Source organism: Bufo bufo, chromosome 2, assembly GCF_905171765.1.
Source record: "Bufo bufo chromosome 2, aBufBuf1.1, whole genome shotgun sequence".
Classification (NCBI taxonomy): Eukaryota; Metazoa; Chordata; class Amphibia; order Anura; family Bufonidae; genus Bufo; species Bufo bufo.
Genome location: NC_053390.1, coordinates 55,443,660 through 55,469,737, shown reverse-complemented (window position 1 = coordinate 55,469,737; position 26,078 = coordinate 55,443,660). Strand labels below are relative to the sequence as shown.

The window sequence follows — 26,078 nt, the reverse complement described above, 5'->3', positions numbered from 1 at the left end:
GATGCGATTTTTTTTAACATCTACAGCCTGCCAGCGAATGATCATCGCTGGCAGGCTGTAGTATAACTTCCGAGCAGCGCGCGCATGTGCGCGTTCACGAGAAATCTCGGGTCTCACGAGATGACGCCAATAGGCATCATCGAGACCTGAGAGAGCCGCCGCACTGACACCTTTCGGCGTTAGTGTGACGGCAGGAGGTTAATTTGTTGAAAATATAAACCTTGCATTGACATTAGTATTCAGACCCTTTACTCTGGACTTAGTTGAAGCCTCATTGGCAGTGATTATAGTCTCCAGTCAACCATCTTCACACGTCGGCAGAATCTTTGGAGCTCAGCCACAGTGACCATTGTGTTCTTTGTCACCTCTCTCTTACCAAGCCCCTTTTCCCCTGATTACCGGTACTTAGTTTGGTGGGCGGCCAGGTCTAGGAAGAGTACTAGTTCTTCTACATTTCCTCTATTTAAAAATTATGGAGGCCCCTGTGCCTTCACACAATCCTGTCTCTGAGCTCTACAGGCAGTTCTTTCCTCCTCATGGCTTGTTTTTTGCTTCGATATGCATTGTCAGCTGTGAGACCTTATGTTGACAGGACTGTGTCTTTCCAAATCCTGTCCAATCAACTGAATTTACCACAAGTGGATCTTCAAGCTCGAATTAAATAAATGTGTTAAAGCAGGGATGCTCAACCTGCGGCCCTCCAACTGTTGTAAAACTACAACTCCCACCATGCCCTTCTGTAGGCTGATAGCTGTAGGATGTCCGGGAATTATGGGAGTTGTAGTTTTACAACAGCTGGAGGGCCGCAGGTTGAGCATGCCTGTGTTAAAGGAAATGTTTTCTGCCAGTTAAAACTAGATAGTAACACATCTCCCTTTTTTCTAATCTGTTTTTATTTTCTGATTGCAGATTTTTTAATTTTATTTCCTGAACATGATTATGGGGGCAGCCATCTTGCCTGAGCTTTTCTTAACAGCATTTACAGCATTAGAAAAATTGCCTTACGACAGCCCTATGGTCCATGGACACAATGGTCTGGAGGGGGCCCTATTGACTTCTATGGGAGAGTTTTCTAGGCATGCTCTGCGACCTGTGCAGAGGTCATTGTACAAGGAAAGAATAGATAAGATTTGACGATCGCCTATTGTGAATGGTGGATCCTGTCTTATCAGTCATTCTAATCCTGCCTCTAATGATATCACTTCTGTGTATAGATAAGCAGGTAACTGCAGTAAAGTGATCTGTACAGAGCAAGAAGTGGCGCCAATTATTAGACTTGTGGCCAGTGCGAAAACTGCAAGATTTTATGGTTTTTATTTAAGTATAGATATTGAAAATTAAAAATATCAAAAATTCTTCAAAATATGTTAAACATAAAAACGTGATTTAAACAATAGGTAATTTTCTAATGACACATTTCCTTTAAATAAATGTGTAATCTGTAAAAACCACTTCTACATCAAACACCACGGATGTCTTACATTTAGAATCAGCAATGGATATGCCGAAGTTATCTAGAGGCCGGTGTGGGACTGCCACAGCCATTCAGTGACCTCAGAGGTGATGATCGCATGTATGGCACGTGAACATAGAGGCCAGAAAATGACTACAGCAGTCACACCTGGTATATAAAACTGTCTGGGACCACCAGCGCGGCAGGGGATTTATAGAGGTTATCCCATCTAGGATACTGAGGGCATATTACTAGGATATGCCATCAATGTCAGATAGGTGCAAGTCCCACCTCTGAACTCTGCTCCCATCTAGAGAACAGGGCACACGAAGTGAAAGAGAGCAGCCATGCATGCGCTCCATTCATCACTATGGTAGCTCCGAATACAGCCAAGAGAGCGTGCTCAGCTATTTTCGGAAGTCCCATATTGGCAAATGGAGATGCCGGAAATTGCCGAAGCAGAAGTCAGCTATTTTCGGAAACGTGGGATGTTGTGCATGCATGGCTGTTCTCTATTCACCTCAAAGCTCCCGTTCTGGAGATACGAGCGGGTCCCAGACATCCTATCTGACATTGATGGCATATCCTAACAATATGTCATCAATGTCCTAGATGGGAATAGCCGCTTAAAAAAAATCCCTGCAGCAACTCTCAGACAACCCCTCTACTGCAGCTCTATGCCAACTGATAGAATATTACCATAGACTTGCTGAACGGTGAGCAGTGAGGTTCATCTGTACTTACCCACGTATTGTCATTACAGAGTACGGACAATGTAATACCGCTCAGAATCCAGTGACTACAAGCGGCTCTGAGGAAACACCACCACCACCACACCATGTGAGAATTTATCCTTTTTATTAGTGTATTCACATACTCGGCAAATGCAACACGCACAAAGCTTACGTCAAGTTCACAAGTTCTACCAATACACCAATCTACTGGTAAAACTAGTTCACAAATGTTAAATGCTTTGCCAGTTACGGTTCAATGGTTTGGCTTTCTGCTTAACATCAGTGCGAGATCTTTTTGGTTTTGGGACTGCAACATATGCAGAACAGCAAGGGGGATTCTTAGGTCGGGGTACTCGAGTACCCCATAACAGGGCATCTTATCAGAAGTCCCCTATCCGGACGCAAGGCGTTCTGGGCTGGCGTCCAAGCCGTAGTCTGTAGAAAGAACCCTCGAATCGTGACCTACTGAGAGTGGGGCCAGTATACAAGCCCTCCATGAGCCATCACTGCCCACGAATCAGCCTAGAGAGAAAGCCTGAGTAACACTGGCCGCTAGTTTGTTCTGAAAACCCGATAATTTCCACTAGAGGTACTCACAAAGTACGCTAGTGTCACTGATACAGTCCGAGGTGATAACGAGAGAGAAAGAAGAAAGGCAAGTCTGACACCGTCACGTTTATAAAAGGATGACAGACAGCTACAGAACAAGTACTGTATGTTAATAAGATGTACACTTAATTCTGAGTACCCTTTACTACACAACCTTTGACCCCCACCCGGCCCTAACCTTGCATGTCCATAGCACAATTCTAAAAAGTAGGGTGCAAAATGTAGTGTCCAAGGGTTCAAAATAACATGCACTTAAAAACAAAACAAAAATATGAAGTCTTCCTTTATTTCCACCATCTGATCGGTCTGCGCTGTGGAAATGTTAAAATCAAAATTGGGGGAAAAGCTGCAAACCTTTTCCAAAAAAAAAATAAAAAAATTGTTGCTGATCGTCGTCCAAAGCTGTGAAAGATATAATTCTAGGTCTATGTGGCCGCAGCAAGAAGACGAAATGAAATGAGGAGAGCAAGCGGATGCAACATGACTAGGGCAACTTATAAAATAGGCAAAAAAAATAATAATAAAGACAGATAAGCTCAGCAGAAGATAAATTGGAAACTTAAGCCAGGTCTGGATTTTTTGGAAACAACTAAAATAAGAAAGCAGACAAACCCTATCTGGGATAACAGCAAAACAGGTTAACTATACAAGACAAACAGGCAAGGGGCTAATCATGTTATTGTTAAACCGTTCGGACACTTCCGATATATGCCCAATAATACATTAAACGTCCTTTTAAAAATCTAGATTTCCCGGTAAGGAGTGACTTCACACTGCACTTTCTTCTATGGGATGTCCGGAGAACAAGGTGCTTTCAAAGCTGATGGGACCTCAAGTGCTGCTTCTTGGTATTATGATTGTAAACAGTTCATGGGGACCATACACAAATACTACGACAGACGAGCTGTAATTAAAGTCTGTTGTCAGGACTTCGGGGGTTAAGCCCGTAGGTTGTATGGATAAAAAAGAAAAGAAAAAGAAGGGAGGAAAAAAATATGAAAAATCGGAGGAGTCCCCATTAGGACATGCTGGAGCAACGGACTGAAGGAGAACCCATCTGAGTCAACACTTTGTCCAACCATTGCAAAGGTCCATTCAGGTGAAGCTCAATCCAGCAGGGAGTGCTTGTGACTGTCTGCCGCCTGCAAAAGGGTAGAAGACACATCGTAAGGAAAACGCACATTCTCAGAGAGTGTTAATAGAGGAGAGTCTCTCTTTTAGGGCCAACTAGTAAAAGTCAGGGTACAGTAATTCTACAAAGAGTGTTGCTCTGGAGGACCAGATGGACAGCTTTCACTAAAAATGGTGTAATGCTTCTTTTCTCCTGCGGAGGTGCTGCAGAGAAAATGAATTGTTTTGCACAGGGCTTTTTTGTTATCTATAACTGGATCGGTTACCTGCTACTAAAAGGGTCAGACAAATGGGGAAGGGGGGTTGGACATACGCAGCAAGCTGTCAATTGAAAGCTCATTCAGCCAGCAGCTCTCTCTTGATTCCTTGTCACACATGTAAACCAGTGACTGGTTGCACAGAAATTTCCTGCTTGTCCAGAGGGTTCAGGAGGTAGAGACTAGTGTGGAATTGGGAATTGTCGGGGGATTGGTAAAGTACTACTATTTTCTTATTACATCATTCTCAGCCATTTTTTTTTCTAAGAATTTCAATTGGCCTTTAGCCTAAGGCGACCTCTTGCCACACCAACATTTTTTATAACGATAGTCTATGGCAGGGCTGTCCAACCTGTGGCTCTCCAACTGTTGTAAAACTACAACTCCCACCATGCCCTGCTGTAGGTTGATAGCTGTAGGCAGACTGGGCATGCTGGGAGTTGTAGTTTTGCAACAGTTGGAGAGCCGCAGGTTGGCCATCCCTGGTCTATGGTGTCACACCGCGGCATCCTGCGACTGCAATACAGAAGTTGCCAAAATCCATCCAGGTTGGATTTTTGTGTGACTGTCGTGTCGCAGTATGTTGCAAGTCGCACTGTGTCACAACATTGACTCATTACAAAAATTTTTTTTTCCTTTTGCACGGAGTTCTGCATGGGATTTGTCTAATCTCATACACTTTGCTGGTACTGTGGTTTTTCCGCATGAGACTAGTCGCAGGAAAACTGCGTAATCCACATTGTGCTCAGGCAGCCTTAATGCCTGAGCACCTGACACTCATGTCACGATGACTGCGATACTGGAACATATGGGTTCTGAGAAGTGTGAAACCCCTCACTGCTGTATGCAGTTAAAGGGCTTGGCCACTTTCTGGCTACTTATGACCAATGTGGATGTAACATGACTATATGGAACTTACTAATATGTGCCGTTTGCTATATTTTATAAGACAGACCCCCTGGTTGGGGAAATCTTCTGTGCTGTCCAAATAGAGATCCTGTCCACAAGATGGCACCTGATGGAGGGCCTTGTGACCAGAACATAACCTTCATACGATTTCTCCTCTATCGAAACACACTGCACCTTCACTAAACTCCCAACAGTGCAAGTGCAAGTGTATTGTCTTCTCTATTCCATCACATGGAGGTCAGTTGCCTGGTCACATGACCCTCCGTCAGCCGCCATCTTATGGACAGGACCTCTATGTGGAATACACAAAAGACTTGGCAAACAGGGCATACCTTATTAAATATAGAAAATTGCGCAGAATTTCAACAAAGGCCATATTAGTAAGTGTCATATAATAATCTTACAAAACACACTAGTCAACAGTAACCAGAAAGTGGGCAACCCCTTTAATCCGTGGGGAATGAACAGGTACTTTACTTTGATTTCCCATGGATTTTTGTGCAGTTGACTGCTGCGGATTCTTTCTGTGCCACACTGCAATGTGTGGAAATACCATAGAGCTGCCTGCGCATGATGCGTACTAAAGTGTGGATGTTCGTGTGCAAAATCCACTGTGTTCTACAGTACCATTTTTAAATCTACAGCATGTGATTTTATATATTGACATGGACCAGATCTCATACAGAAAATTCCCACTAATATCAATGAGGTTATATTCTGTATGAAATGCACAGGAATAATGACAGATGCAGATTTGCCGTAGATCTAAAATCCACAATTTTTAAAAAAAATTTTTTTGCTCCTCGCCTTTTGTCCACCATATGGTGCAGATTTGCTGCTGCAGGTCTCACGGCTGATCCGTGCATAGTCACTACAGAAAATTTCCACAGCAATTCTGCAACACATGCAGGTAGCTTAAGATATTCAGTCAGCAGCAATGGATTGTTCAGGTCCACGAGACCACGACCTACCTGTATTCAGCACCCCAGCCCTTTACAAAGCTCATTCTGATGGTGCACATTCTGGTTAATTGGTAAACTGCTTCGAAGCCCTGGTTCACAGACTGAGCAAGGAGGGCAGCAAATTCTTGGTTATTGAAAATCTTCAGGTTGCAGCCTATGAGACGAGATAAAGAGACGTCTTAAGAGACAAGCATAGAAGAGTGGACAATCCCTTTGAGATCATTGTATTCTGGGTCTTCTGGACCAGACCTAGTTTAGTAATTATCGTCATGCGTTTAAAGGCTAAATATTATTTTTTTATTATTATTATTTGCTGGGCTATTGACATGATCTTTGAAGTGTGACAATTTAATTTTTATTTTAATTTTCTTCTTTAAAAGAAGTTTAAAGCATATATGAAAAAAAAGTTAAAAAAAATACTTCTCTTACATTCTTGCCAATTCTTTGAGTTAAGCATAGCTTAAAGGGGTTTTCCAAGAATGTAATACCGATGACTAGGGAAGAGCGAACTTGCATTTTTCAAGTTTGGGTTCAGTGTTCAGGTATTTCTGCAATTCCGTTATCACGGAATATAACGGAATGCTATGACAAAATGCCCCACGGAGGCCTTCAAGAGGCATTCCGTTTTGCATTTCCTCATAACAGAAGTTAATAGGGGGCATAACAGATCCAGCTGAATCCGTTATGCTGCCCATTGACTTCTATTATGACAGAATGCAAAACGTAATGCCTCTTAAAGGCCTCCGTGGGGCAGTCAGTCATATTCCGTGATTACGGAATCCATAATGGAATTGCACAAATACCCGAACGCCAAACCCGAACTTCAAAAATGCGAGTTCGCTCATTCCTACTGATGTCCTATCCTCTGGATAGATGAATGAAGAACAGACCAGCACTCACTGATCGATGATATAGTGCATTCTTTATTGTCAATAGTTCACAGTTACGTTAGAATTCCGGTGGCCTAATCTGGCTGGGGATCAGGCTCCCGGAGCTCAACGTATCCAGCATTGCCAGAAACAGTGTACCTCCAGATCCCCATTGACTAAAATGGTACCCGGCAGTGATTTGGCTGCTTTTCCCAAATAAATGAATGGCTTCGGTTGGCCAAATACCGCTGTCTGGCTGACAGCTCCAGTAGGAGAGTTGGGTAGGAAAACTGGAGTAGCTTTTCTAAACAGAAGTGTTCGGTTTAAGGATGAGACAAATTTATCAAACAACATAAGACATATGATAAATGTTACATAAAGTACGCCAACACTGACCCAAGAAAAACTGACTTTAAATATTCCCCTCATGGTAAATTCACTGCATATTTCATACACTGTTCCTGCCTTTTCTGACTGTATAGATAATATTTTCGGTCATTTATTAGGACAGGCTCTGGCCTCTACATAACTTAGGCGCATCCACTGTCGGCGTACTCCCTTGCTGCGTGGATTTAGATAATTTTCTATGACAAAAACAGGCATAGAAAATTATAAATGAGACGGGCTTGGCGGTCCGCCCTCTCCACCGTCCACGCCCTTTTTTTTAGAACTGGCGTGTGTGGAATAGGAAGAAATCGGAGATCTTGCCGCAAATCACCTTTGCGACAAAATCCGCGCCAAATATACATAAAAAAGTGGTGTATATTTGGTCATAAATGACCCCCATTGTTTTTAAACTATACTTTTTCACTGAATATTCCATACACTGCTTATGACTTTTCCCCAGGGTCCCCAGCAGGGAAAACTCATTCTGTTACAATGACAATTAGGGCTGAGCATGGTCTAGTTATGGCGGGATTACACGGCCCGATTGTGAGACAGATTATCGTCCCCGGTAAAGGAGAAGACAATCACCGTATGAATGAGAGAAACGGTCGTTCCTGTAGGCAAGTGAATTATAGTTTCTGGGCAGCAGATCTGCGTCATCTAAACAGCGATCTGCTGCCCTGAAACAATGCAGCTGTTCTCATACTATGGAGGTGATCACTGCCTGTAAATGCAGAGATTCACCCCCACTTAACGAGTAGCCAGTTGTAAGGGAAGGAATGCTTCCTTCCTGATAATCATCAGCTGCTCCTCGGGCCGTGTAAACCCGCCACTAGAACCAACAACAGACTAGTAATACTTGAATCCTGGAAACCATGTGACCCCGGCGTCTCATTGAGTGCTGAGAATACGGAAGACAGCAACTGTGAAAGTCTTTCTGTCAGACATGATATTGCTCGGGCAGCTAGCTTAAACCCAAGAGATAAATACATCCTGATGTGGGTTTAAGAAACAGGACCACAAGCTGTAAATTCTGGCAAAAGACATGTAGGTTACCCATTTTATTTCTTTCAGTTTCACTTGTCAAGTGGATTTACCTGGTGGAATCTTACACACCGTCGCTGGATGCCACCCATACCGCTGGTTACAATTAGGACTCTGGACAAATATAGCACTATCACTTAGGCACTCTGCAAATACTTCGCCCCCGATGTAATACAACCGCACTCCTCTTCCTGTGACAGCAGAGAACACAGTGGTCACTGGGTGTATTAAAAAGCAAAAAGAAACAAATGAATACATTTCTCCAAAGGTTATTGATCTTATTACCTATATGGCGCCGAGTCATTTCCACCGTGGCGTTCCGGTTCACATTGGACAGCAAACCTAAACAGAATCTCTCAGAATTTGATGGATCTGTGAAGCCGTCAACTGTGAGCGAAGGTTGTGATGCATGAAAGGTTTCCCCCACTCGCTGGTTCAGCTCATAATAAGCTATGGAGCACCAGAAAGCCGGTTCAGAGTAAGTGACGGGTTGCAAGTCTGTAAGACCAAAAACACTCGAGAATCAGAATCAAGTCAGAGAATATCCTCCACATGCTATGGTTTTAAGAGGGGTTGTCGGACCCCTGATGTTCAGATACTGATGACCTATCCTGAGGATAGGCTATCAATAGTACAGCTGACAAATATACAGATTTCTGTCTCCTACCAAGTAGCTGGACATGATCAGAAATTTTCCAGTTTCATACAGTATCGCCTCAAAAGCAACGTCTCCATTTAGCTAAATTCAAGATGCCAGAAGACTGGTTGGGCTCCCTCCTGGATTCAGGCATCTTCCCCACTTACATATCCATGTATCGAGCTATTTTCCATCATTTTTAGCATAGTAACAAATTAAAAGACAGATTAAGATGTCCTGGTCTAGTTAAAATTGGATTTTTTGTACTCACCGTAAAATCCTTTTCTCGTAGTAGGCATTGGGGGACACAGCACCATGGGTATATGTCCAACTACCACTAGGAGGCACTAGACACAAAAAGTGTTGGCTCCTCCCCGTTGGGCTATACCCTCTCCACAGGCACAAGGCAGCTCAGTTTGTACCAAAAGCAGTAGGAGAGAGAAAAAAAGCAAGGAACCAACAACTCCTGTACCGGGAAAAATCAAGAGACCAGCCCGGAAAATCGGAAGTAAAAACATAGGGTGGGATCTGTGTCCCCCAATGCCTACTACGAGAAAAGGATTTTACGGTGAGTACAAAAAATCCAATTTTCTCGTGCATGGCATTGGGGGACACAGCACCATGGGACGTCCCAAAGCAGTCCCCGAGGGTGGGAAAAGAACAGCCATGCCACCGGTTGGGCATACAGGTGCGGTAGAACCATGTGACCCAACAGGAGAAAGACATGGAATGGGCAAGAGGTTCCATAACAAGGAAGAAACCTCAAGGAAGAATCAGTGAAGACTGTCAGCACCCCAGGAAAAATGCCTGGAAGAAAATCCCAAATGCAAGAAGGCGGCAAAAGGGAACACCGAGCTCAGCCAAGGGCTGGAGAAAAAATTAGGACAGCACCGCGTGTTGGGACTACCTAACGCTCTAAATTGTCTCAGACCCAAAGAGCGAAAAAACCTGTGGCCAACCCCTGACAGGCCAGGGGAGAAGGAAACAAGGAAGTACTGGAAGCCAAACGAGTGAGTGAAGCAATAGCAAGGCTCACATGTGAAGGGAGCAGGTCTCCCCTCACCGCAAGGCAGGTGATGAAGTTAAGCGCCCTATTTAAAAGGCGAAAACCCAAGGCTGCTAGAGGAAACCGCCAACCCTTGGAGAAGGAGGGGGTTGTAGGTAAAAGCCAGGAAAAAAGAGTAAGACCTGCGTCCCAAAAACAGGAGACGAGGCTCGAGCCTCTGAAAACAAGATATCACTGTGAAGCGTAAGACCAGAGGTAACTCTGGGCATGTGAAGCATCAGGGAAAAAAGGAACCAGATACAGGCCCAGGAAATCTCAGCAGGACACACTGGACTGAAAGACATGGAAGTAGAAGGAGAGTACTCCAACAGCCTAAGGAGGAAAGGTTCTACAACAGGAGGAGGTCCCTCCCGAAGGAGACCATACGGCGGAATTGCAAACCGTAGCGCTAAACCACTCAATACGAGGTACTTGACGTGGGAGGATGGGAAAAGAGACACGAATCCCAAGAAGACCACAAGGCTATTGGAACCCAAAAAGGGAACAATCAAACAAGGCCCCGACCCCCCCAAAAAAACGATTGTCATGCAGAACCTGAGTGGTCAAATGAACGGGGACAGGGACTCCAGAAAGGAGTACCCGAAATGGGCTCACAAGGAACCAGGAGCTGAACCACCAGAAGACAACGCAAGCCAGAATATCCAGGAAAGGAGAAATGAAACTACCATAGGGGAAGGGACATTGGCCATGGACAACTAGCCATTCCAAGAACAGTGACTAGCAAACTGTATACATTGTCCCAGAGAGGGCAAGTACAGCAGCTCGGGATGTACCACTAAATTGACAGACATCCATATGCATAAGGAATGCAGAAGTCGCCATGAAAAAGCCGGGTGAGACTACACAGAAAAGTAGAAACCAGATGCGACCGGCGTACTGAAAACTCCCAGGGGGGAGAAAGTACCTGACAGGTGCAAACGACGGCAAGGTCCAAGGGGACTGCCCCTCTGACATGTAGTACAACTAAGCAGAGAATATAAGGGAATACCGAGAACACCTGGACCCAGAAGGAACTACGGGACCCTGTCCGATGCCAGAGCAATCAGCTGAAAAAATACCTGCCAGGCAGGTGTGTGGCGCTCAGTGGTCCTGTCCCTGACCCGTCAGGGAGGACGTCCAGCGACGAAAAATGCCGATGACCCCAGAAGGATTCCATGTGGCGGAGGACATCCAGCGATGACCGAAAACTGCTGCAGCGGCCGATGCTCACCAGCTACGTGCCCCAACAAGGTAGAAGATCCAGTGGAGATCCCTGTACTCCACCAGGAATGGGCCACTCTGTAATAGGAAACCACGCGAGTACTCCTCTATAACATGGGGTAACGCGAAGCGCAGCATACCGTAGTACCTTATAGAGATGGCAAGTGCAACGCTAGCACAAAGGCCAACGACCACCTGGCCATGGTGTAGGGAGCGTGGTTGTATGTGGACCACCCGCCGGATCAGAACAGATCAGCCATATACTGGAGCTACAAGAAGTAGCACTAGACCGACAAGGTGGGGGTTGGGCTGGCCCACCCCTGCCAGATATGGTAACCATGCACATGCAGAACCAGGATGGCCTGTTGTAGACAGTGCCCTGAGAAGTACAAGGAGACCATTGAGCACGACAGTAACGGAGTGGAGATGTATGGAAGAACCAAAAGGGTGAAACCAACATCCGCAGCACAGATTAGAACCTGGGGGCAGAAAGCACCCAGTAATACAGAAACTGTATGGGCCACAGATTGCACCATAGGGCCCAGCACTTTGAGTAATACAACCACACGCCTAAAATATAGGGAATGTGGCTGCATGTCTAAGGAGAGTGGAAACATAGCCACAACATCTGGGAATGCGACAGCATTTGGAGGGTACAGGTACTCAACCTGTAAAGTAGAAATATGGCTGCGAGTGCAGAGATACGACCAGAAAGGTGTAATGGGTACAGCATCTGGAGATGGTAGAGGTACTACCTTTAAGATCGGAGCAATGTGGCCACATGGTGCACCCTAGAACCAGAGAGGTGCAACAGCTGCCGCGTTAGCAATGGTACCTATATTCCGCCCGGGAAGGGGAAAATAGGGCCGCACGGTACCACAAAGAACAAGACAGGTGCACACTACAATCAGGTAGGTGAAATGGCAACTGAAGGAGGCCCTCTATTTCGCCTGAAAAAAAGGGAAACAGGGCCGCATAGTACACCATAGAGCCAGACAGGTGTAACGGCTGCAGCATCAGAGACGGTGCAGGAACTCTACCTATGAAGGGAGTAAGATGGCTGTTTGGTGCACACTATGATGAGGTAGGTGCAATGACCACGGCAATTGGAGGAGGCCTCAATATCTCGTCCGGTAAGGGAGAGAAAATGCCACATGGTACACCATAAAGCCACACAGGAGCAACAGCTACAGCATCAGGAGATGGTGCAGGTACTCTACCTATGAAGGGACCAAGGTGGCAGCTTGGTGCCGACTAGAAGCCGACAGAGGCAATTCTACGGCAATTGAAAGTGGCCTCTATATCTCGCCCGTAGGGAGAAATGTTGCCGCATGGAACACAATAGAGCCCGCCAGGGGTATTGGCTACAGCATCGGAGATGGTGTAGGTACTCTACCTATGAAAGGGAGCAAAAAAGTCTGGGAACAGACAGGAGCAATTGCTACGGCAATTGAAGGCGGCCTGTATATCCCGCCCGGAAGGGAGAAATAGTGCCGCATGGAACACCATAGCGCCAGCCAGAGGTATCGGCTACAGCATCAGGAGAGGTGTAGGTACTCTACCTATGAAAGGAGCAAAGTGGCTGGGAACAGACAGGTGCAATTGCCACGGCAATTGAAGGCGGCCTGTGTATCTCGCCCGGAAGGGAGAAATAGTGCCGCATGGAACACCATAGAGCCAGCCAGGAGTAATGGCTTCAGCATCTGGAGTAGGTGTAGGTACTCTACCTATGAAAAGGAGCAAGGCGGATGGAAACAGCCAGATATAATTGCTTTTCCTTACCAACCTACAGGAGGCGCTTGCCTAAGCTATCAGCTTGCCTAGAACAGGGGCCTCCTGTTATGAGGTAGAGTGGCGAACACCAGCACCAGGATGGGGACCCGGTGGAAACACTCTCAAATGTGTAGAGCATAGCCCCTGGTATAGGGGAACCAGGAAGGCTTGTCAGGTACAGCCAATGGCAGTGGTGCAGGTACTCCCCTGTTAAGGAGAAGGCGTACGTACCAGAGACACCAAGTAGGTGACTCATTATGCTAAACACGGGGACGGCTGCCTTACCTGTGCGGTTGAATACCTGTGCAGTCAGGGGAGCGCCATCCGAAAATCCCCTAGAGGGGATACCAACCCTGGGTAGGAGAGGTTCCTCCGTGCACGTTAGTCTTGACCTTCCAGGGGGCTTCTGTATGGAGGAAGACCGCCTGATGCTCTGTTCCGAGGGAATCGGTGCAGAGGTGTCCCCAGAGGCAACGGATGGGGTGACAGTAAAGGATTCGTCACCAGCCTCAGGCCTGTCCTGGGGAGGACCCGAGGATGCCGAGGAGGGGTGGAATCCTGTTGAGACCACCCGAGGTTGTACTGTGAGCTACCCCTTGCCGGAGCCGGTATCTAAGCATGCCTCATCTGCAGGGAGGACCCTGGGAGGGCATAGGTGGCCGCAATTGGATAGGTAGCGGTCCAGCGACTCCGCCAGAGATTGGGAGAGTCGGACAAGGTTCCCATGGCTTTGACAAAGAGGGAGACCATTCAGAAGGGACCTACACAAAAGGATTTGGTCAGGGGACACAATGGGGTCTGGGAAGAGGTACTGCACACAAGCAGGGACAGGCCGACCGCATGGCAGCCTTCGTAGACAGCGGACGCACGTGAAAACACGTGGCGATCCGAGGAGACCCTCATAGAGCAGCCAGCAGAGGCTGTCATATCTGGACCCGGATGCCATGTTCCCCAAAGAGGTGCTGCAGCAGCTATAGAGAATGCAGGAGAAATGAAGCAATTGAGAGACAAAAACATAGGACAATGACTTAAAGAGGTTCTGCAGTTCTTTTAAACTGGGGATCTATCCACTGGATAGATAACCCACGTTAGACCAGTAAAGGGTGGAGGAGATGGCCCCTCCCGAGGGCCGGGCGGGGTCAGAAAAGCCCGGGAAGCAAGGAGGAGTGGCCGGGAAGATCGTGGCCTAGCAGGCCCAAAAGCCGGGGCCTCGATTTATGAGGCGGCCGGGAATGGAGCGAGGGGGGCGGGGCGAATCGCGGCCGACCGAGGGGCCTCCGGACCCACAAAACTAGGTGAGGAGGGTGGGGGGGGGGGAGCGACGCCTGGGGGTGGGCGGAACAGGGCAAACAGAGCACCTGGGAGCCGGGAACAGGCCATGGAAGATGAGGCCTAGTCCCTACAAAAGCCGGGGACTAAAGTAGTGGGGAAGGCCCAGGAGAAGACTGTGTGGCCAGGGAGGAGAAAAAAAAAAAACAACCAAGGGGGAAGAGAAAGGTGGAGGAAGATGGAAGCTTCCCAGGACCCCCAGCTAAGGTGGATCCCACCCCCCTGGCCACAGGAGGGAACCTAACCCTGGGGCAGGGACACAGGGACAGGGGTACTCACTATACTCACCATCTGATGTCTTCAGGCGCCGCAGGGTCACCCCTTCGGCAGACTCAACACGGGAACCGTGGGAATGCCGGCAAGCCACTGCGGATGCAGTCTGTGGGGACTGGGTGACCGGCGATGGTACAGAAGTACGCGCCCGCAGGGGGGGCAACTAAAGTGGAACACGATGGAGCCCCAGCCTGCAGCAGGTATAACGGTGGAGATCACCGAGACCTGCAGAAGAGAGAAAAAAAATAAAAAAAATAAACAGCAGGTCCTGCAAAAAAAAGCAGGACAGGTCTGCCTCCTACGGACACTAGACAAAAACTGAGCTGCCTTGTGCCTGTGGAGAGGGTATAGCCCAACGGGGAGGAGCCAACACTTTTTGTGTCTAGTGCCTCCTAGTGGTAGTTGGACATATACCCATGGTGCTGTGTCCCCCAATGCCATGCACGAGAAAGTGATGCTCCGGCAGCTCTTCCTCTGAGGGAAGGCACTGATCACAAGTTGTACTTATCTAGTCAGTGCCCTTCTCAGGTCCACAGACGGATATTTGGCCTGGCTGGTGTGTGGTGCTCCATGAATTTGTGAAGATTCATCCTAAAAGGACTAGATAAGTATAACTGGGAAGGGGTTGCCTTCTCTCCAGCAAAAAGATGCATTTTTATTTTTTTTTGCTCTTAAAGGGCCAACATGCGGATTCTGACAGTTTTCACTGAAAATTTGGTGTCGATTCTGCAATAGAACATCATTCATCTCCTATTTACCGCACAGGTATATATAATAAAAAAAAAAAAAAAAAAAAGTGTGACCCAGTAATCACATACTCCAGAACTCACTACCCCAGCACACCAGACTGTCCCCCACCATTGAAACCTTCAAATGCAACATGAAAACCCTCCTCTTCAGGAAAGCCTACCATAACCCCACAGTACCATCTGAGCAGCTTCTACCCCTCACCTAAGGTCTCTTCCCTGGGTGATTGTAAGCCCTCACCAGCAGGAGTGGTACCATGGAACCAAACCAGTGTTTTTTTTCAGCATAAATCAATTTCTGAAGGTATTATGCGAAGTCTTGCTCATTAAGACGGCTGTATGCTGTACGCAAAAATGCAGCGTGTCTGCAAAAAATAACGGATTGCATTCCGTTTTTTTACTGATCCATAGACTTCAATAGGGCCATGTCCTGATTTTCACTGACAAGTATAGGACATGTTTCATTTTTTTGCTGAGCTGTGCAATGGAAGAAAAGGGCCCCATAGAAGTGAATGGGACAGCATCTAATCCGCAAAAAAACGGATCCGCATTTTTGCGGACAGCATACGGCCGTCTGAATGAGCCCTAATACTGTATGGAGCTCAGAGAAAGGAGTCCGATGAAGTGCTTGCATCCTCCTCCGGACATTGACAGGTTTTTGTTCTATTGTGCAAAGAGAAAAACTGTCAATCATCGATCGGATAGCGGTGGCAGCTTCATCGGACTCATCTCTTTCAGCGCTGGCTGTATAGTTTCAAAGGTCAATAAAACTACTTAATGCTCCTAAACCAGTGACAGCTAAAAATGACAGCCTGTCACGACAATATGCTGCTTGGTTCCCTTTAAACTCATGTTTATTGTACTGGTTTTTAGCCTTTTACCTTTTTGATACGTATAGCGACCTAAAATTAATGCTACTTTACCATAAACAATAATGATGTAAAAAAAAAATAATAATAATACAATCTTCACTTTCTAACACAAACAGATGTAAAATCAGCATGAACTCCACAGCTCTAAAGGTTTATATCCATCACAGGATACATAGTCTGAAAGAATTAGACCCCCTTCACACGAGCAAGTTTTCTGTGCGGGTGCGATGTGTGACGTGAACGCATAGCACCCGCACTGAATCCTGACCCATTTATTTCAATGGGTCTGTGTACATGAGCATTTTTCAGTTCTTCTGAGTTGCGTAAAAAACGCAGCATGTTCTATATTCTGTGTTTTTCACGCAGCCCTGGCCCCATAGAAGTGAATGGGGCTTCAGTTAAAAATGCATTGCATCCGGATGCAGCGCGTTTTTCATTGATGGTTGCTAAGAGATGTTGTTTGTAAACCTTCAGTTTTCTATCACGTGCAGGAAAAAACACATTAAAACACATTGCACCCGCGTGGAAAAAACTGAACGCATCCGGAGCTAATCCGTCACGCTCGTGTGAAAGGGGCCTAAGAGAATAATCACAAAGTGCATAGAAAAGATCAGACTTACCCAGGTTATGATTGACTGGAGAAAGTGTACTAGGAGAAAGTTCAGCTGGAGAGCCTGTATATTGTAAAACAAAAAAAACTAAAACTTTAACTACTTCTAGGCATACAAAAGTTCATATACATTGGTCAGAAGAATTGGTCCATTTTTGGAACAAAAGAAATAAAAATTAACAGCATATGCTACATAATGAAGATTAAAAAAAAAAAAATAATAATAATCACTCCGCACCTCTATCGATAAAGCATTTGACTGTTGCAGTCTCAGTGGACATAATGGCTCCCATCGCTGAGTGTCACGGTAATACCCGCAGTGCAGCCGATGACCCACATTTGTGGTCACGTACTGTACTACTGAAGTTTGCCACTTTTTATTCCTGTTATTTTTCCCAAGAATCTGGATTTCCCATTTAAAGGGATTTTCTGAGATTTTGATACTGATGACTAGTCTTGAGAAAATCAAGTCATGGATCTGAAGTAGATTCATTCAAAAACTACGATTTTAAAATAGGAATCCAGAGTCAGGTTTGGTACCGAGGTACCAGCCAGTACCAAACCCGACTTCGGACTCCTATTTTAAGATGTTTTAAAGATGTAGATAGGAATACTAAATTATTTCACTGAAGTCTATGCGCAGCCCATACATTTTAATGCTGTACAGAGACAGCATTAAAATCAAAGTTTTTGAACGAATCGACTTCAGATCTTTGGTATGAAGCTCAAGACTACTAATGTCCTATCCACAGGACAGGTCTTAAGTATCGGATCGGTGGGGGTCCAACACGTCTCTCCTGTGAGCACCACGGCCTTCTCTCAGATTACCACGCAAAGCGCCGTACATTGTATAGTGGCTGTGCTTGATATCGTGTTCAGCCTGATTGAAGTGAATAGGGCTGAGGTGTGATACCAAGCACAGCCACTATACAATGTACGACGCTGTGCTTGGTAAGCAGGGAGAAGGCCACAGCGCTCACAGGAGAGTCAGTGCCTTCTCGAACAGCTGATCGGCGGGGGTCCTGGGTGTCAGACCGCCATGATCATAGGATAGGTCATCAGTATCAAAATCTCGGAAAAGCCCTTAAAAGACGACCTGGCCCCTCCCCTGAAAAGTCTGTTTTCCGTATCTCATATGACAACAATTCTGGAGCATCTATGAATGAATCCCTAGCAGTTTAAAATGATGGTGTTTGTTACCAGTTGGGGGGGGGGGGGGTTGGGGGGGGGGTGTCCCTGCACAATGGCTGCACTGACTGGATAATATCAGACTGTGCAGGGACACACCCTCAACTGTTAACACACAGCTGGGCCTTTATTGTAGACTGCGGGCAATTTGTTCATACAATTCTAGGAGGACTAATAGAGAAATGGCACAACAGGCAGTATAAGAATAGATGCTACAGAATGATGAGTACACGGGGAATGTGAGTAGCTGCTAAAACGTACATCAGGAGTGGTGACCGATCCCCGTAAAATCCACCTTAATTCAACTGCACTTTATTCTTCTTAATAATCCTTAATATCCTCCTTATCCATAAATCTGTAGTAACCCCACTGAAGGCAAGGGTACCTGTGTCCATGCTTTGGTTAAGTTGCTGATCGCTAGTCTCGCCATCTTCACTAATGTATCCCGGAGGTGGAGTTTCTGTAGAAATAGAATTAATTAGCCCATAGAAAACATGACAGAATCTAAAGCAGTGTTTTTTATAAATCCGTAACTTTTTTTTTTTGCTGCAGCTTTGCAAAAATTGTGATAAGACTGGCATGTGCGAATGCGCCCTTATTAATGATCAAGTACAAAAACAATTCAACAAGCAAAACCTGATAAGTAGTAAAACAGCTGGGTCATAGTGGAAAATAAGGAATGAAACACCAAGCCCATGTGATTTCTGTTCTCTATTGAATTCCCATTGTAGATATGATAACTATAGTGGAGTATAATAGACGGCTGGAGCCCTAAACCCAGGAGAAACTGCAGCCACATCTCCCTTCTCCCAGTCTTTATTTACCAATCATATACTGGTAATAAATATATATAACACTGGGCAGCACCGCAATCAAGACTGAAAAATAGGGAGTGCTAGGAAAGAATTTGGTAATTGCATAAACAGCAATTACCGAATATAATTCTACCAAACACTGATAACGCTATTCCCTGAAGGAACACCAGAATATCATGTGGCAGACAGCAGTTACAGCAACTGTGCGGCTTGGCTACTTTCATACATCACTTCACATGTGATGAAGTGAGGAGTGGTTTATAAAGGAGCCCTGTTCTATAGTAGGCCTGAGTCCCGCATCTATCAGACATTTGTATTAAATCCTGTTGACGTGCCATAAAGGGTTATATCCATTTCAGACATTGGTGGCATATCACTGTGGTTCCACCTCTAGGGCCCGCTTCTTTCTCCACAACAGGGCCCCTGAAATGAAAGAGTGTGCACTGGCACGGCTATTTTGGAAAGTCCCACAGTGGTGAATGGAAAGTGCATGCATGTCACCACACCGCTTATAGGACTGCCAGAAATAGCCAAGCCAGCACTCTGCTTTTTTCAAAACTCCCACTGTGGAGAATGGTGTGTGGCCGAGCTTGCATGGTCTGCACGCCTTCACTTTTGGGGAGGGGGGTGCGTGCTCTGGAGACGGCAGACAGCAGCAGGTTCCAAAGGTGGGACTCTATAGCCTAGTGATATGCTACTATTGCCTGAAATGGAAAAAAACCCATTAAGACTATGGTCTACTTTGGGAAAATAACCCACTGACATAGCCACATATAATTTGAGTAAGGAGTTATATTTTAATAGTACAATATTGGTGTACATAAAATACATTTTAATCATTCTTCTAAAGGGGGGGATGGGGGAAAAAAACTATTTTGCCACTGTTTTTATGGCACTGTGGTATAGAACAGGTCAGTCGATTATGTTATTGTATCAAAAGGCATCCAGCAAAAAAAAACATATACTCAAGGAAAATATGGGTAACGCATATCACAGTGTGCGCAAGTGCCAATCGTCAGAGGCCTCCACTGGGAAAAACGAGATTTTTGTATAACTTACCAGTAAAATCTCTTTCTCGCTCTTTCCTTGGGGGACACAGAAGACCTTGGGTATAGCTCATCTCCATAGGAGGCGTGACACTAAGTGAAAGCTGTTAAGCCCCTCCTCCACAGCTATACCCTCAGCCTGGAGAGAGAGACTGCCAGTTGCGTGTCCAAGCAGTGAGAAAAGGCAAAGTCCAACAAGGAACCAACAAGCCAACTACCCAACGGGTAACACAAACTCGGAAACCGTTTAGAGAAAAACAATGAATGGGTGGGTGCTGTGTCCCCCAAGGAAAGAGCGAGAAAGAGATTTTACTGGTAAGTTATACAAAAATCTCGTTTTCTCGCCCAGTTTCCTTGGGGGACACAGAAGACCTTGGGACGTTCAAAAGCAGTCCAAAAGGGGAGGGACCACAGCTCCAAGGCGAAGCACCCGAAGGCATCAAGGAACCGCCGCCTGCAGACCCTGGCGGACCAAGGCAGCATACGCCGAAGCCAGAGTATGCACCCTGTAGAACTCTGTAAAGCGTGCAAGGAAGACCTGTGGCCGCCTTGCTCAAATGCATGGCCGAAGCCCAATGCCTCCGGCCCAGGAGGCACCAACCGCTCTGGTGAAATGAACGGTGACAGCAAAGGCAGATCCTGCCCTCGGTGCGGTAACCTCAGTAATAGCCAATCTGATAAAGCGGAGGAAAACCACCCTGGAGTCCGTCAACTCTAAGCGCGGACCTCCAGGAAACCCAAGAGACCGAACGTCGACAAGAGTCGGAGATCTCCAAGTAAAACCGGCAAGGCCCAAACAACGTCCAAATCGGTGAAGTGTTGAAGCGAAAGGCAACACCACCTTCAGAAGGAAGGAACGGGATGTAGAAACAGCCCTGTCCTGGGAAAAGACAGAAGGCTCAGAACAAAAAGGGGCCATTCAGGCACCCGTCAGAGACACGACTGATACGGAAACACAACCGTACAGGACAGGCGGGGTAGAGAGAACTTCTGTAACGGCTCCAAGGAAAAGATTGGAGCGCCGAGAGCTCAGTATGTAGTTCCCAGGGCGGTACCGAAGGACAGTACAGAGGAACCAAAGAGCCATTTCGAGTAAGAAGGTCTTGACAGGCCCAGAGGGCCGGGGAACGCTGGAAGAGGAAGAATAGCGCTGACACTTGACACCTCAAGTAAAGGAATCCCAGTCCCAGGTCCAGGCCGGACTGGAAAAAAGACAGAACCATGGGGAGAGAAAAAGTCAGAGTGGGGAATGCACAGCTTCCCACAGAACCCCAGACAAAAAAACCATAAGTCTTACTGTATTTCGTCCAGGAGCGGACAGTAGCGAACCCGCTGGAGTCGCCTGGCAAGCGGGCGAAAACGCAATGTGATCAGGCGCAGACCAGTAACACGGGCAGAAGTCGACAAAACTGGTCCCGTCGGCCCCCGAGCAACGTTGTCCCGTATCCACCCGAGTGGGGGAGCAGAAGGACAGACGGAACGGAACCAAAGGGTCCGCCCAGTATACGCCAGATGCCAGGACAAGACAGGCTAAAGTCCATGCTGATGTAGCCATGTTCTACAGTCCCGGTGTGGGAGATCAAAGGACAATCTGGACCGAAAGGTAGTCCCCCCAAGTTACCGAGAAGGTAAGTCTACAGCAGGACCATTGTCTTAGAATGGACCACGCAATCTGCACTCAGCGGGAGGACAGAACGCGGTAGACTCGGTAAATAGGCACAGCTAATACAGCCAGTGTGAACAAGGGAGACAGTACGAGGCCAAAAGGAACACCGGAACCATCCACATGAACCACCATGCTCTCCCCAGAGGGGAGGACAGTGAGGGAACAGCCTCTGAAGTCTGGCGGGACAGAAGCCACATCGGAGTGATCTGTACCGAGCGGGAGCCAAACAGAGCCGGCGAGATAAGGTAGTCGAGGCAGAGGCCGGCATAACCCCCTCCAACCAAACGGAGGAGTGGGCAACAGGGAAGCCATAGGACAGCTCAAAAGCAGAACCCTGCTACACTGTGAGATGCCCGGTTCACCGCCTCGCAGAAGGCGAATACCCTGAAGAACCCAAGGTGGAGGTCCTCCGACCTGGGTAATCGAGCACCCAAGCGAATTTGGGTGACCTTCCCGAGAAAAGCGGCCCGCACCTGGTAGCAGATCAGACTGAAGCGTAGAGGCGCCAAGAGGAAGGACTCATACCACACTACATCCGAAGAGGAGGAAATTGCAGCAGGCAAGGGAACCGCAGTCCTGCCAGAGCCAATGAAGAATTCGAGGGGCGCTCCAGACAACAGCACTCTCGACCATGTGACCACTAGCGCAGGGAAGCAATACCGCGGAAGGACGAATGGGCACGCATCTAGGAACCACGAACACTCCCTGGGATGAAGGGCCAACTAAATGAATGAGTACCACCCAGCTCCGTGCAGCAGAGAGCAAGTAGAGCCCGTCCGGGTCAGGTGGACAGAATGAACTCCTTAGAGACGAGTGCAAGGCTTGCGGCAAGCATCGTATCCCAAGAAAACAAAAGTATGCCGCAGGAAGCAGATGAGGCATACGTACGAGCAGCCCGTAAGCAGTGAGAAGGCCAACCCACCTACAGGAGGAGAAGGCATACACGGCCCAAACAACGCACAAGAACGTCCGCTCACTGCAAAAAGGTTAATTCAGCGAAAAAGGGGGCTCGCCACAGAGTGCCACAGCATGTACGTAATTGCAAAGTGCAACCTGCAAGGGAGTTATGCACAAGCCTAGTATAGCATGCGATGGAACGCAAGCAGTCCGCCCCGAAAGGGGGGAAATTGTATCTGGCAAACTGCAGTCGGCAAGAGTGCAAAGGCCGGTCCCAAAAGGGAGTGATGCCTAAGGCCGTACCTACTTCAGAGAAGCAGGACATACCCTATAATCCAGCAGGAACGCAGGAGGTCCACCTAGTGAAAGGGGAACATGCACAGGGTTATCCTAGCATTAAGTGAGTGTGCAATAATACACCCAACACTGACTTAGCGAGAGTGCAACTACTCTGCCAATGAAGGGGGACATGTACAAGTCCAGCACAGCCACACAAGGACAGCCGTGAATCTCATGAGCGTGCCAAATTCTGCCCATGGAATGTGGGGTGGTCACGCACAAGGCCAGCACCGTATCCAATGGGAGTGCAAGCGTTCCACCCATGTTAGAGGGCCATGCTCATGGCCAGCAAGGTATCCGGTGAGAGTGAAGCATGCCGCCCAGAAAAAAAGGGGGGGGTAATGCACATGGCCAGCATCTCATCCAGGGAGAGTGCGTGCACCCGCCATGTATGGGAGTCATACACATGGCCAGCAACGTACTGGTGAGAGACAAACACAGTCAGTGAGAATGTGTGTATGTCACCTGAGGAAGGAAGGCATGCCCATAGCAGGCAGCGAATCCAGCGAGAGTGCGTACACCGCCCACGGAAGAGGGGTCATGCATATGGCCGACAGCGGATCCAGCGAGAGTGCAAGCACCCCGCCATGTATGGGGTACATGCACATGGCCAGTAACGTACCTGCGAGAAAACAACCACAGACAGAGGGATGTATGTATGCTGCCTGTATCATGCCTATTGGCCGGCAGCGAAACCAGTGAGAGTGCAGCATAGTAACATAGTACATAAGTACATCATAGCCCATCAGAGAGAGTGCAGCGTTCCGCCTATGGAAGGGGGTCGTGCACATAGCCAGTACCGTATCGGGTGAGAGTGCAGTATTCCGCCTAAAAAGGGGGGTCATGCACATGATCGGCAACTAATCCAGTGAGAGCGCTGCGTTCCGCCCATGGAAGGGGGTCACGCACATGGCCGGCAGTGAATCCAGTGAGAGTGCAGCGTTCCGCCTAGAGAAGGGGGTCGTGCACATGGCCGGCAGCAAATCCATAGAGAGTGCAGCATTCCGCCTATGGAAGGGGGTCGTGCACATGGCCAGCACCGTATCCGGTGAAGGTGCAGTATTCCGCCTAAAAGGGGGTCATGCACATGGCCAGCCGGCAGCCAGGGAGAGTGCAGTATCCCGCCTAGAAGGGGGGGATGCACATGGCAGGCACCATAACTGGAGAGATGATGAATGCTGCCTACGGAAGGGCCGCATGCACTTGGCCAGCGCCGTATCCTGGAAGAGGGCAGGAAAACCGCCTAAAAGGGGAAATGCCCTAGCAGCGACGCAGGTTGGAAGCGCAACACTATGCCGCCTGTGGAAAGAGGGCATGCAGACATGCAGCACTACTGATGAGGCTGCAGCGTCCTGCGCAGTCCAAAAGAAATCTATTTTATATATATATATATTTTTTTTTTTTAAAACACAGCCTCTCTGAGGCTAAAGGGGGCCACCATATAGGGGCACAGTAGTCAGGAAAAAGGGGGGCCAGCCATACAGGCCCATTGGGATCCGGCCTGTACCCAAAGGGTTAACATGGATCCGGCCTGGAGGGCGGCGCTGCGATCCCCTGGGGGCGGAGGAACCTCCCGTCGGGAAGAATTCGCGCCTGGAGAAGTTCCCGCCCCCTCTACCAGAGGCCGGAATTTTGCGGCCTAGTAGGCCGTGAAGCCGGGGTCTAAATTTTGCGGCGCCCGGTATATACCGCCGGGACCTGAGGCGGAGCGGTGCATCAAACCGGCCGCGGGTGCCCACCCCGCGGGCCGGTCGGAATTGCGGCCCAGCAGGCCGCGAAGCCTGGGCCAAAATTTGCGGAGCCCCACCGACCGGCACCGACGGTCGGCCGGGGCCTGCTGGGCCTAGAAGTCAAGCCCAAAGCCGGCCGCGGGAGCCCACCCCGCCGGCCGGAAGAGTCAGGGGCCCAGAATGGCGGCTTGCCGGCCGCGGGAGCCCACCCCGCCGGCCGGAAGAGTCAGGGGCCCAGAATGGCGGCTTGCCGGCCGCGGGAGCCCACCCCGCCGGCCGGAAGAGTCAGGGGCTCGGAATGGCGGCTTGCCGGCCGCGGGAGCCCACCCCGCCGGCCGGAAAAGTCAGGGACCCGGAATGGCGGCCTAGCAGGCCGCGGAGCCTGGGCTAAGATTTTTGCGGCGCCCGGCCGCACCGGAATACCAATGTCGGCCGGAGGCGAGGCCTTACTCCACAGCCGTCAGGAGCCTCAGGCCTGGAGCAATACTCCGGTAGGAGATGTAGGGGGGGACCCAGAGACCGGGTGCCTGTGCTGATAGAGAAATAAACTATGTTGCCGCATAGATCCAGCAGGGGACTAGAGGCCCAGTATGGGGGTCAGGCACGCAGGAGACCAGGGTGGGGGGGTGGGGCACGTAGGGCTGGAGAAGCCTCTCTCTTACCACAGCCGTCTTCACCCTCGGTCCATTCCAGCAGGGTCGCCCCTTCAGCTACTGGCACCGTAGTGGCAGGACGCTGGAAGAGGGACTTGGCGTGCGGGCGACCCTTGGGCTGGCGGGATGTAGGGGAGCTGGGCTGCCCTGATCCACCTTGTCTTCTGTGGGGGAGGCAGCAGTGCGGGTGACCGGCACTGGCGCAGCTCAACCCCGGGAGAACAGAGAGGTCTAGTGCGTCTCTGTTATCCCTGATGATCTGGAACAAAAAGAAAAGAAAAAAGTAAAAATCTAAAATTTAAACAAGGAGAAACCAGCCCTGCAGAGCAGGGAGTGTCTTGCCTCCTTGGACACTAAGCAAAAACTGGCAGTCTCTCTCTCCAGGCTGAGGGTATAGCTGTGGAGGAGGGGCTTAACAGTCTTCACTTAGTGTCACGCCTCCTATGGAGATGAGCTATACCCAAGGTCTTCTGTGTCCCCCAAGGAAACTGGGCGAGAAAACACCCTTCGATAACATACAGCATTACATTAGTCAGTGTTTTACTGACAGCCTGCCTTAGGCAGGTAGATTGGATTGAGAGCTCAACAATGTTATTCCCTGAAGCAGAGATCAGCAACTTTTAGCACTTCAGCTGTTCTGAAACTACAACTCCCAGAATCTTCCTTTCACTTTTATTGGAGTTACAAGTAGTGTTGAGCGAACTTCTGTTTTAAGTTCGGCGTCTAAAGTTCGGCTTCCGGTTAGCGGAGAATCCCGATATGGATTCCGAATTCCGTTGTGGTCCGTGGTAGCTGAATCAATAATCGGCCATTATTGATTCCGCTACCACGGACCACAACGGAATTCGGAATCCATATCGGGATTCTCCGCTAACCGGAAGCC

At 48.3% G+C, this 26,078-nt stretch overlaps 1 protein-coding gene and 1 long non-coding RNA gene across 3 annotated transcripts in view; one reads left to right on the top strand and one right to left on the bottom strand.

Annotated features, from left to right (window-relative positions):
• The first annotated feature begins 1,219 nt into the window (after nt 1-1,219).
• LOC120992262 lies at nt 1,220-12,847 on the top strand. The gene is made up of 3 exons (XR_005776950.1): nt 1,220-1,231; nt 12,520-12,639; nt 12,806-12,847. It is a non-coding gene; the product is annotated as an uncharacterized LOC120992262 (long non-coding RNA).
• SMAD2 (SMAD family member 2) overlaps nt 2,295-26,078 on the bottom strand; it is a 62,095-nt gene continuing 38,311 nt past the window's right edge. For both annotated transcript variants that reach the window (XM_040421122.1, XM_040421123.1), the window contains 6 exons: nt 18,435-18,509; nt 16,872-16,925; nt 8,641-8,853; nt 8,409-8,546; nt 6,065-6,209; nt 2,295-3,938 (listed from right to left, as the gene is read on the bottom strand). In XM_040421122.1, coding sequence (XP_040277056.1) covers nt 3,815-3,938; nt 6,065-6,209; nt 8,409-8,546; nt 8,641-8,853; nt 16,872-16,925; nt 18,435-18,509 — 749 coding nt within the window. In that variant the 3' untranslated portion in view covers nt 2,295-3,814. The remainder of the gene's footprint in view (nt 3,939-6,064; nt 6,210-8,408; nt 8,547-8,640; nt 8,854-16,871; nt 16,926-18,434; nt 18,510-26,078) is intronic.